The sequence below is a fragment of the Thunnus maccoyii genome, chromosome 2 (assembly GCF_910596095.1).
Source record: "Thunnus maccoyii chromosome 2, fThuMac1.1, whole genome shotgun sequence".
Classification (NCBI taxonomy): Eukaryota; Metazoa; Chordata; class Actinopteri; order Scombriformes; family Scombridae; genus Thunnus; species Thunnus maccoyii.
In genome coordinates this window covers 13553769-13567357 of record NC_056534.1, presented here as the reverse complement: position 1 = coordinate 13567357, position 13589 = coordinate 13553769, and the positions used below count along the sequence as shown (strand labels likewise).

The following is a 13589-nucleotide window of genomic DNA, read 5'->3' as shown; positions in this document are numbered from 1 at the left end:
CCCTAGACTCAGGACTTAGGAGACATGTTATCCTTATTTGAGACATCAGACCTGGGACACCAAGTGATTGCAATTAACCAGCTGGTGGACATTAAACCATAATTTCTTTGAGTCCTGAGGAGCAAAACCGAGAACGTCTGATCTCAACTCACTGGCCAGTGTACCCAGCCTCATCTTGGAATGCTTTTTCTTCTTATAGACTTCTTGTAGTGATTATTTTCCTCTGCTTAAAAGTACAAGTTTCTACCCATGCTACAGGTCTGCCGTGCAGAGTTGCACTGGACCTATCAGTGAAGTCTCTGTGCCTCGTTGTGGTTTGCAGTTTGCTTTATGGTCTGGATTGAGCTGGATTTCACTTCTGCCTTAACGAGGTGACACTGAACGCTTTCCTCCTACCCTCGCTGGCCCTAAAAAACCCTTTTAAGGACTTATGGAGAGCTGTCTGTAAGGATGTTAAAATGTCACTTAACAAATCAATCCACTCATTTGCATGCCAACAGCGATGCGAACATACGTGCATGTGCATGCACATATGTCACTGATGGTGTGGGTGTGTAATCAAATGCACATGTTCTATGCAGAGTGTTGTCAGCGGCAGAATGTTTTCTTTTGTATCGATTACGGATGAATAAAGCAAACACTTGTCAGGTCTGTATATACTAAAAAGCCTGTTTAAGAACAAGCTGATCACAACATCCTGAAAACTCCATTTGGTATGTGTGATAGTGAAATATCTCGCATGGTGACATGGAAAAAAATATGCTGCTAAACCGAAAGAAAACAGTAGAAATTAAGCAATTGAAAGTATTATCTGGGTGCACTTTGTTTGCACATATCTTATTCTTATTATGCATTTTGATTTGAAATCCAATCAAATCTTTCTGCTTCCAAGTACACCAAACAGTATCATCCTTAGTGGTAGCCAGGTTATTCTTCTTACTTTAATACGAGTTTATTATCTCTCTTGTTTCAACTCTTTATTCTTCCTCCAAGTTCAACAGCCGCCTTTCATTTTCCCTTCTACTTATTCTCTCACTCTTTAGTGCTACTCCACTTTTTCCCTCCTGCTCTTTCTTCCAGTCATCTGATCCTTTGGATCAACTCCTCTGGAGTTGCCTTGCCCTGAGGTTGACAAGCACTCTGATTAAAGGGCTTATTAGCTCGCTGTAAATGAGAAGCCGATTGTCATTTTGAAGCAGGCAGAGGAAGCCTGTAGCCAGCCAGGAGAGAGGGGGGCCCCCCAACATGGAAGAGGAAAGAGAAAAAAGCAACGGGTGACGTAAGGAATGAGAACCTTGGAGCAGCCGCGCAGCTAACAAACCATTTCCTTTATTCTCATATTCACACACACCAAAAGAACCCCAGATGGGTTGTGTGTGTTACTTCAGTGCCCCCCTCCTTCCTGCTCCACTAATTAGATAGGTCACAACTGTGAGAGTTCTGGCTATGGGTCAACGGAGGCACTCGCTGGCAAGTGGAACCTGAAACTCTAACCCCAACTCTCTCTCCTCCCATCGCTCTTATTATCCCTCGCCCACTTGAAAAGCAAGAATATCATGTTATGGGGTGAAAAGAAGCAGAATGAGCAGTGATTGGGAAAGTATCTCCCCAAAACAAACATGTCATGGTGGATTTGGTCTTAGTCAGACAAATGGCATAGTGTAGACTGCGACAGTGCACTAAGTGGTCCAATTTACAGCACAGACAATGGAGTAAACAATACTGATTGAGAAGTAAATGGGTGAAACAAATAGTGCTGACTCGAACTCAGAGTGAAATAATGCTGTGGCTGTTGCCTTCTTTTTTTAAGTTTGTAGGTGATACATGATAATGACAAGCAGTATGATGTAGCAGAAAGGCTTATTATCTATAAATGTGGCAATCAAACCTGATTATAATGGGTTTAAATACAGAAAACTCTAATTTTTTTTTTTAACAATAAAAAAGAAAACATTGCTACTATCACATAAATGCAATTTCACAACTGTCTACTATAATCTCAACAACTGCTAACAAGCACCTGTAGTGAATTTAACCATTTGTCCACCCACAGGCAGAAAAAGCTAACAAGCAAGCAAATGCATCACCAGTGCCATAAGACACACAGGATCAAGTGAGCAAAAGCTAAGTCAACAGTCAGAGCTGATTAAACACAGGACCAGTGAGGAGCGCTTCGGAGTGTGCTGAATGGAGGAATATTTGGATAGCTGTTAAGAGGAGCATTGTTGTCTCAGATGATTATAGAGTTGGCTGGAGGACTGGACCGTCTCTCCGCCTGTCTGAAGGTGTGGAGGCCTCTCAACGCAGAGTGGAGATGATTAGGATGAATGACTCAACTGATCAGCTTGAGTGTAGTTAGCCTTTGAGGAGAGGTTGTTAGGGTGTGTTGGGTTATGTGGAGCTGCAGCTTGTTAGTGTGTTTCTGTGTGTGTGTTCACATGTGCATGAAGAGGACAAAAGGAGAAAGGAAGTATGGCAGTAAATGTTTCCAAATATGATATTTAATGCATAAAATATAATATGTAGAATTCAGTTAATACACAGTATAGTGTTTATTTTAGTTAACATGATGCCTTGTATGGGAGCGCAATCTTTTAATATTATTGTTAATTGATTTTTGGAATAATATTGGGATTATATGATCTTACCATGTAATCATTCTACAAGTTTATGTTGTCCTAATTCATAGTTAATGACTATGACTAAAAACTAACAAAATTAGTTTTTCTTTAACACATTTGGTAGAGTTTGGTCTCATGTAGCGGGACACAGTTCATTGTTTTGAACACCAGTTATTTTTTGAGATTTTGCATAGAAAAGACCATATTGTAATATATATCGTTGTCACAAAATATCTTCACTAAGATTGTGTAATGATTCAAACCATATCTCCCAACTGCTTGTAAAAAAAATACTGAAAATAATTGTTGCTGTTCAAACGTAGGTGGACACATAAGCTTGGAATGGGGCAAAAGGGTAAAGACAACTGTTCTTTTAACAAAGCCAAGATGACAACCAAGAAGCCAAGATGACAACAAAAATGTCCTGGAGTTTGAGAGGCAACAAGAGACAAAGTACTGGAGTGAAGGAGTGTGAAAACAACATAAAGCTCCAAAAAGCATCTCAGTAGACTTTGGCTCATGTAAAATGAGAGCGTGGAGGAGTGCAGGAAAAGGGAGAAGGACAACATTAGTGAGTGAGTATGTCAGCAGCAGTAGATCATCCCATTTCTCAGGCTCTCATCGGCCCCCTCCATTACGTCATTGAAGAGGAGGACGAAGAAGAGGAGGGGGAGGACAGGGAAAAAGGGGAGGTGGACAAGAAGGGGGGACAGCTCGTAAAACACTGAGCACACAGTAAACATGTCTGCCCTTACGCATGACAATACCCCTACAGTGAGCGCTGGCTGACATTAGCCAGATAACCCCCCCCCCCCACCCCGCCCCACGTGCTAGTTCCCATCCAACAACAAGGCTTTCAGTGGAGACACCAGGGGAATAGATTAGCGCTAGGCTAACATGGTAAACTGTGTTCTGTTACACGAGGCCGCGCTGGGCTAGACGACGTTAAGATTTTCACTCACTCAGTCATTCACAAGTGCGTAAGTATATCTTAGCGGTTAGTGACTGGTCCTTGCAGTGGTTTACCTCAGCTCACACACGAATCCCTATGGGGTTCCTGTGAGAATAAGATGTGGAGGCTGGTGGGAATGATATTATGTGCGTCCCAGCGGGTGTCTGATCAGAGAGTGCGGTGCAGATGAGAGGTGAATGCAAACAGCCATGATCTTTGACTTGGTGTAGCTGGTGGTCTGAGCTGGGGAGCTATCATGTCTGGCTACTTGTCTTGTGGGAAAAAATGTGGGGACCCGCTTTCGTTTTCTGTGTCCCGCTCTCCCTCACAATTCACACGCACAGGCCCTAGACAATAACTACACACCATATGTTTTTATGTAGAGCACTGCTAACATTGAGTCTAGTAAATTATCTTATCAGATATAAATAAAATAGCATCCAAAATATCCCATTCCCCTCTCTTGATCATATACTGGTAGGATAATGGACTTGATGACATAGTTTATGTAAGTGTGAAGGGCTGTCAGCATATGAAACTGACAAACTTCAGAGTGGGACTTTCAAATGGGGTGATTGGGTGAGTATATGAGCTTTAAGGGGCTAAAGGTGATTTGGATCATATTAACATGACATTTGTCTGTTAGCGCTGAGCAGCCATGTACCTCTGTAGGCAAGATTACTGTGTGGTGACCACGACAACAGCTGTAAGATTGAGTGTGAGACTGAAACAGATCACCATCCTATTTCACAGCAAAAATTATTAATATATATGAGAATTAATTCAAAGAGGGAAAAGTGGAGAGTATTTGCACACTGGATTAGACTCCTACAATTATACTGGACTGAAAAAGGCAATGTTTCAACCCTACTTCAGGTTTAGATCAGGGAGAAAGCCAACATGGCAAAGGACAGGGTATACAATATTAAGTTTTAGGAGCCATCTCTTTCTGTATCAATGAATTCAAAGGGACCAAGACTCATTGCTTACGGTTACATTTTAATCTAAAACTGCATTGAGTAATTAGTGATGCCTAGGTGGCAGACACAACAAAAACAAACACACAGTCATAATCCTTTGCACTTGTGACATCCAGTGAACTAGAGACAAAAGGCTCACCATGGCCAGCTTCACTTGAATTATTGCTCCTCTGTAAAGAAGAGGTTTGACTGTGACTAAATGACTGACTGCCAACTTATTGTTCAGTAAAAATTGGTATATATCTTGATTTGGACAATTTACATTGGTTCCTTGTCAATGCACCCTTTTCAAATATTTCAAGGGAGGTATGGTAAACATGCAGCTCCAGTTGATGAAGAGAGAGGTGATGTCAGAGGCTTACCGCAGTTTGGGCAAACCTCAAAACTATTCTCGACACATAATGCACTGGATAACATAACATAATGGCAAAAAGGATTAGCTGTGGAAGAATCACACAAGTTACCTTGGTGTCTTATGTCCATTGAGCTGAGTTGTCCTGGGTACTTACAGTGAGAGTTTACCACATGTGGTGGTGACCTGTGGTCAACCCTCTCAGTATCAGCTTCTGATCTATCACTCAATTGGTTTTGCCCATTCAACGAGAGGAAAGTCTCTCTCTCTCTCCCTCAGTGAGGGCAGTTTAGCTGATGTCTCTGTCACTGCTTTGAGCGAGCAGATGCTTTATAAGGGGAAAAAGGCCAAAAGTAATGTGCTGCTCGTCTCTCCCGTGTGTGGTTTGCTGGTCTGTCAGCAGCACTACAAGAGCACAGATGACTGAAAGGAACCAAACGTGAACTATGGAGCAGCAAATGGGCTCTATAGAGTTCAAATGGATTAAACAGAAACTGTATCCCCTCTTTTGATGGAAAAACAGTTTTTAAACTAGGTAGTCTCGGCTTCATTACAAATCAGATTTAGGAATAAAACAATACAGCTTAAAATGATACTAACATGACAGTTATTGACAACCATTTTGGTCACTTTCTGATCAAGAACCAATTTTGTTTGCATAAAAATATTTAATTCTTACTGTTCTATTTCAAGTGAATGAAAATATTAAAGGTGAATTTTGCATTCTTGTTTTTATAAAAATGTGGAAAATCAAAGATTCACTTTATAGTTTGAACTGTGTAATTTTACACCTTTTATTCTCTGTGTTTCAGCCTCTCATAACCTATTGCTCAACTCATTAGACTATGCACAGTAGGACATAGCAACCACAGCATGCTGTGGTTTAGGCTGCTCCATTTCAGTAGCTCCAGTGAAGCCTGGACACATGACAGCACAGGTAAACACTGGTGTACACATAAATACACACACAAACCTATGCAAGCTTACACACACACACACACACAATCACCTGCTATCACACTAATGGTTAGCAGACCTGAGAAGTGAGATGCAGTCATATATAGTGGAATGTCAAAGAGGCTGACAGTGCCCAGAGACATGTAGTTATCTGCTGGAGGAGGGATCAAGTTCTTAACCTCTCCTTCGACCTCCTGGTAAAAACAACAAGCAGCCCCTGATCTCTGTGGCATGCCGCCTCCAGACCCCAGTGTCTCTTGCATGTATGTGTGTGTAGGTGTGTGATGGACAAAATAAGGGAGTGTGCCTTTACCAGCAAGCATTTCAGTACACTGCAGGCAACTTAGTGTAATGAAGGTGCATGCTTGTCTTAAGGTGCTTAGGTGCTTCATCTCCAACGAGTCAACTGTCTAAAATCCAACCATTCCTCAGCACGTCAAACCATGATTTTAAGCTGGAGCTTTCAAACCTCCAGCATTGTGTAAACCAGAAGTTAAACAAAAAAGTGCGTAGGCACACAGTTGCAGTTAATTTGTTGCCATGCAACACATTTTTTACTAAACATCAGTGATTAAGTATGACGCCTCAAACGGCAGAGCAATATAAACCAGGCTACAGTTTGATGTAATGTTTGATTCTTATGTTGGATTTTTAATTTTTTTTTTTTATTACCAACCATGCAGCTCTCACTCACAACAACAAAAACAAGCTGCCGTTTTGCACAGCAGCACGATCCTTTACTGTGAGAGGCTTTTAATGGCCTTTCCAGATTGGACCCTAATTAGCTGTTAATCATCTAGGGCTCATAACCAGAGTGGAGACAGCAGGCGTGTGTGTATTTGTGAGCATGTGTGAGCATTTGCGTGTGTTTACGTGTTCTCTCCTGCTGTCTATCCTTGTGTTGCGAGGCCATTAGCAGCAGACAAGCTAAAGAGAGCCAAACAGCCCATTAACTCCTTCACTCTTCCTCTCTCCTCTCCACCATGCTCATCTCTCTCCCAACAGTACCACAGTTGCCAGCTGACACCCTCTAATGCCAGCTATCTGTCACGACCAGAGACCTGTCCACCCACACATCCCTCCCTCTACCTCGTCCTCGGCCCATTCTTTCCTTTATTCTTCCTGTCCACCCTCATTTACTCTGTCTCTCTGATCCTGTCTGTATATGTTCTGTAGTATTGTAGTACAGTCTCTTAAAATGGCAAAATTACACTGTAGATAAACTGTAATCATATACTGACAATGTGGGAACATTTAACTGACCTAAACTGGTATGACACATAATCCAAATGCTGTTTTTTTTTTTGCATAAAAAATAAGATCCAGAAATGAATCAATCTGCCATGATGTCATGGAGAACCAATGTTGAAACTTACAGTGTGTGACTGTGTGGGCAGAAGCAGATATTCACAGTCCCTCTGTGACACCTCAGAAAGCCTGTGTGTGTTTTCCTGAGCTTGTTATATTTCTGTGCACCTACACCTGCCTGCATGCTGGATCAATATCTCAATTTGCACACAGTAGAGTAAGAAACTGCAGACTGAAATTCTGTCAGCCTGAAAGCAGTAACGAGCAGGTACCTGTGCATGTGTGAAGACCAATTGGATAAGTTCAAATTGCCTCTGCAGTGCTAAATTGGGCACAAAGGAAAGGATCGGAGGAAACTGAGGGAGCTGAGGTAGTTGAGACTGTGTTACTTTGACTGATATTTAGTGTATACTATAATATTATCCAAATTAGGTGTGTTTGTAAAATGAGTATGCGTCATTTTAGTGTATTTTAAACAAAAATTATTCAGGGGAACGGCATTAAAGATGGAAATTACACCTACTGCAGTACAAAGTAAGACTGTAAGAAAAAACAACAAAACATGATAAAATGACTACAACTAACAATTATTTTCATTATCAATTAATTTGTTGATTATTTTTTCAATGTTAGATTAATGATCTGAGATCCCAAGGCACTATCCTCAAAATGCTTGTTTTGTCTTACTAACAGTCCACAACACAAAGATGTTCAATTTAAATGATTCAATTTACGAAAAAATCTTTACACATGAGAAGCTGTACAGAAAGTATGATTGACAATTAACTAATTGTTTCAGCACTACATAATGTCAGACACATATGCATATTTCTTTGTCAAATAATAGTAAAAAAAAAAAAATCAACCAGTTTACTCTCTTTCCAGCACAAATTAACAAAAGGCTTCAGTAGCCTGACTGGGTACAACACTGCAAAACAGCACGCCACCACAACATGCTTCCCCCAGTATCCACCTTGGCCAAGACCATGCTGACAGCCAAAGAGAGAGAAGTGTGTGATTAATGATAGGGGCCTGGTCATATCAGCAGGCTGGTTAACGGACCCAACCACAAGACAACACAGGTCACAAAGCACACCCGGCCTCATCAACACCCATCACTACTGGGCACACATCACACAGAAAGTTACATCTGCTTTTACCTTTAAACATTTTAAGTGAAAGGGAATGTAACAGGGAGAGGATATTTTAAACATTTAAATCAGAAAAATACATGCTGCTTCCTATTATAACCTACACCCTGTTTATCCAATTGGCTGCAGGCTGCGAGATTGAGACCCATGGTCTAGATGCTGAGATGCTGGCAATATTTGTTTCTGGTCTTGGAGCCATTTGGATTTGCTGAAAAATCAATGAACAGCATTAAAACCTTATATTTTGCCCCTACAGCAAGAATCAAGACAAGGATAAATGGACTTACTGATCATATAGAACTAGAAAGATTCACTCGTCAAGGATGCCTCCTTTCACCTACCCTTTTTGCACTTTACATAGAAACTTTGGCACAAGAGAAGACTGTAATGTACAGGGAATTCTGGTCAATAACAGGCAACAAAAAATAGCATTGTTTGCTGATGATGCTTTGCTATAAGTGGATAATATATTTGTTGGAATAAGGGATGTGGCTGGTGGCTTTTACCACCTCATCCTCACTGCTTAAAATATAATTTACCTTCCTTCTGCTGAATGCTCTGCCAACCAAGGAAACATATACAAATTATGTAGTGTAGTATAAAGACCCTCTGTCCATAATCTATAATATATCATCTTTGTTATGTGGATGTTGTGGATATCATGATGCCTGGCAATAATATTGTTTTACTGTGTTGTTGTTTTTTTTTAAATTAATAAATAAATAAATAAAATCTAGGTGTTAAAAAAAAGGATATACACAGAATATTTCTGCTCTAGGCTGAGCAGGCAGGAAGGGGAGATCAGAAACAGGATAGGGTATCATTTCTCTGCATACAAACACAGTTGCGCACACACATGCACTAGATGTATGTGAAGAGAGAGAGAGAGAGGGAGAGGAATAGGTGGATAGGGATATGGGGTGAGGTGATGTTGGATTACTTTGCCAACACGGCAATCTGAGAGCTGGGGCATGTCGGAGGAGTGGGAGGCTCAGGTAACAGGAAGAACTGTGAGACGGTCAGGAAATATCACTGTCTCTTTGAATTGGCATTTCCTTCCAAGCTAGGAGGGGAAGAAAGCTCTGACAAGACTTCAGTTTGTCCGGGTCATGTGACAGATGAGGTAAAGACAGAAATGTGTGTATGGATGTGCCTCTTTAAGTTTGTACAGCATGACAACACAAACACAATTAATAATAATTCAACACTCTATTGATGCCTGTAGTAACCTCTGTAAACTGGGAAGGATTTAGTGTATTACTTAAGGACATTTCAACAGGGATGTTGACCTGCTTTAACCTGGGTCATCCACATGAAGGCTGATCCCCTTTCTCATTACATCTTTCTACTGCCAGACGTTTGCACAAATGCTAATTTGTGTGTGCCCGCATGCGTTAATGTTCTCTGTTCTGTTCGTGTGTCTTACCAGGCGGTTGATGCGTACAAACTCCTCTGGTGTCTTGGCCCAGGGTGGCAGCTCCACATCAGAGACGACAGTGCCGTCCTCCATCACTCCCAGGTTGTATGTGTTGGCATTGACAAACATCTCTGGGAGGTAGTAGAACTCTGGAATCAGCTCCTGCATGGGTACAACACAAAGACATATTTAATCTTACACAAAGGCTGATTACAATGCTACAAATAAGAAGTGATATCCTCAACATTTTTTACCATCTGCAGCAGTTAAAGGAATAGTATGACATTTTGGGAAATATGCTTATTCATGATGAGCAGAGTTAGATGAGAAGATTGATACCACTCTCATATGTGTCTGTTAAAAATAAGGCTACAGCAAGCAGCCTATTGGCTTAGCTTAGCACAAAGACTGGAATAAGGGGAAAACAGTTAACACAATCCACCTCTAAAGTTCACCATTTAACACATTAAACTATATATTAATCCGTACAAAAATTGAAGTATAAAAATATTAAATCACCATTTTATGGATGTTTATATGCTGGAGTCTCCTGGAGTCTCCGTTGATTGCCTGGCAACTGCTCAGAGCCAAAAAATAGTCTAGCCCCTAAACGCTATAAAATGGTGAATTTTGGACATTTTTGCACTTTGGTTTTTGTATGAATTAAACAAATGAGATACAACAAATTAATTAGTGAGCTTTAGAGGTGCTGGCAGGTGGATTTGGTTAGTATTGATACAGAAACATGCAAACTGTTTCCCCCCATTTCCAGTCTTTGTGCTAAGCTAACAGGATGCTGGCTGTAGCTTCATATGTAACTGACATATGTGAGTGGTATCAATCTTCTCATCTAAAACTCTCCACCAAAAACGAATAAGCGTATTTCCCCAAATGTCAAATTTTAAGATTAACTACATAATTGACATAGAGTGCTTTTGGGTAAGATAATAATGCTGAATGAATGCAGCTAAAATGACTGTGACATAACAGAGGGCTTGGAAAATCAACAACCAGCCCTAGCAAAGGGGACAGATTTTGAAAGATGTGAATGGTAGATCTGAATTATTCTTAAGGAAAGCTGAACAAGAAGAAGAAGAAGAGAGAGAGAGAGAGAGAAGGGCTATTCTTGTATAAATCCAGTTAGAAATTGATTTAGAGATTGCTTTGCGTGCGTCTCTTACAACAGTCAAACGGTGGTGTTTTCTAAATTGTACAATTATTCATGGAAATTACATCTCTGGCTGCTTGTCTGCTGCTTACGTCTGTGCTTGGCCACTATAGAAGATGTCAAAAACATTTTGAGCATGATCTCTGCTGTGGTTTTTCACTGTTCAGATTTACTCATTGTCTTTGTTTGTATCAAATCAACAGAAAGAGTTTTTTTTGTTGTTTTTTAGCTTTTTCTTCCTCTTCCACACAACGAAAAAAAATGAAATAGTCAGCCAAATTCTTTCCTAACTATGATGATTTTATTTGGCTGTCTCAAACAACACAAAGTATTTTCAAACTGCAGGATTGTGTAGAGAAATCTAGTTATGACAGGAGATGTAACTCTATATGTTTAGCCATTTATCATTCTTAACAAAGCAGAACTTGCCATAATGAGTGTAAACATTAAGACAGAGTTTGAGCTTAAAAATATGTAGATAAACCCATACTGCCCCCCAGGTGTCACCAATTACAAGACACCAGGATGAACCAGGCATTTCAATTCTTGGCTGCTTCATGTAAATAATAAAAGGAATGTAGAGCGTGAAATGTATATTGTGTTGTAAACTGTTGACATTAAACTTGATAGTATACTATACTTTCCCATTGTCTTGACATGTACTTTATAACACAAAGCACAGGGTCATTCTTATACTGCAATAGGGGACATTTGAACATAAATATATGCAAGAGTTGTATGTGTTAATATAGTAATTTCAGCCCAGTACAACTCTAATATCTAGCAGGATTTCCTGGTATGATTTCATGGTATGATTAGCAATACAGTTTTTAACACACAGACCAAATGACAGTAATTTTTGTTGTGATCCGTTGGTAGCCTGGCTGTCTGTGAATAAAGCTTGTGTGATTACAAGTGCTGACTGCTCCTCTTGAAAAGGACAGACAGATACAAGCATGTTGACAGTCTGACATCAGAGATCAACCACCGCCAACACCAAGCTGACTTGTGCAAGTCTGTCAGGCCAGCAGCATTAAAGACAGCATGGCATGCAAATATTCTGTGATAGAAGCTGAACCGGAGTAGCAAGTTTAAGGTTTTTACAAGTGTTTATAACATTATAATGAAATGGTCATATGCAAAATGATCTCTAACAAATACACTCAAATACTAACACGACTTGTGTAAGATTAGCTGCACAACACAGCTACCTCTCATCAATGGGGTGAAAACATCCAATCACATGAGCAAGCAAACACACAGGTTTAAAACAACACAGCACTTCCTCACTTCTAAAATCTCTTCACCCCACAAAACCTGACCTAAAACTAAAGGTCAACCTCTTAACGAGCCTTCTAGCTCACCCAGGTTCACTGGCTGCAGCCTCCTGTAAATTTGAGCAGGAGGTGGCAGGCTGTATGCATGCACACACACACACACACACCAACAAAACCTTGAGGGCTTTGCTCCCCAACACTCAAGCCTACCTTGGATGGACCATTATGTGCAGTGGCCCCTTTGCTCTGGCCTGGTCAGAGGCCAGCCCCTCTGATCCCCAATCCTGTCCTGTCATGGGTCACTGGAAAGGGCTCTGGCCCCTGGGCTCTCTGCTACACTTCCACTGTTGCTACCTCTAACCTCTCTTCCCTTCTCTCTCCCCCTCTGATGCCTTTGGGCTAAGGCTAGGGGTCAGGGGATTGGGGACTCCAGGTCATGCTAGCGTCACCCAGGCTAGAGACACATTGAATCTGGGTGTTGTAACCTATTATCACCTCTTCTTTAACAGTGGGGTATGAAAACACTGGGGCTTTTTGCCCTCTGGCAGGGACAGAGGATTGCTATCAATAGCTCCACTGCTAAAGCTAAATGGTGTACTTAGCATACTAAATTGATACATCTCGTCCCTAATTCCTCCTTTGCCTAAAACATGAATGTGTGCGTCCAAGTGGATAAAGTCGACGGACTTGCATTCAGAATATGCTAAAAATTCAAACTGAACATGGAAACAAAGTGATGTGGTCCAGATTTCCCCTTTGTTTTGATCTGAGGTTGAGCTCTCACAGTTTGATCCACATTGACGGGTCTAGACTGAGAGAGCAAACGAGGGCTCTTGTTGGGCTTTCGCAATCAAGCATTGGCCAGCTACGCAGTAACACAATCCATATGTTTTATCGGCGGGATGCAAGGGGGTGGTGAACGCAATCAAGCGTCAAAACCCCCAACACCACCACTGTTCCCCCATCCAGTGACCCAGTGCCAGGAGACCAAGCAAAACTCTGCTTTGACATAGAATGTCTGACTGTAGTCGTAAATGTTTTAGGAGAGCAGTTAAAGTGTGCACTGGGGGTTCGAAGGCCCTCAGTATGAGAATGACCTGTGCTGTTTCAGGGCAGATCCAACAGCTCAGCAGAGTTTGGGGGCCCAATGGGCAGGGATTCAAGTCCAGGTTATAGCTGGCTGAATCTGAGACAGACGGCTGGGACAGATGAGGATTAGTCTTACGCTTTGATCAGAAGAGCAGGAAGCTTTCATTGCAAAGGGACAATGATTGGTAGTGACTGGACATTACTCTTTTGAAACCTTTTCTTCTTTGTCTGCAAAGATGCTGGATAGGGATTTATTCTGCAGTGCTCAGTCCTTTATCTCTTCCAACTTCAACTTTGTTACAAGTCCACCATTTCAA

General features: G+C 41.2%; 1 protein-coding gene across 5 annotated transcripts in view; it reads right to left on the bottom strand.

The window, feature by feature from the left end:
* Positions 1-13589, bottom strand: part of lrba (LPS responsive beige-like anchor protein) — a 190916-nt gene that overhangs the window by 30109 nt on the left and 147218 nt on the right. For all 5 annotated transcript variants that reach the window (XM_042427272.1, XM_042427281.1, XM_042427298.1 and 2 more), the window contains one exon: positions 9748-9900. In XM_042427272.1, the coding sequence (XP_042283206.1) occupies positions 9748-9900 (153 nt within the window). The remainder of the gene's footprint in view (positions 1-9747; positions 9901-13589) is intronic.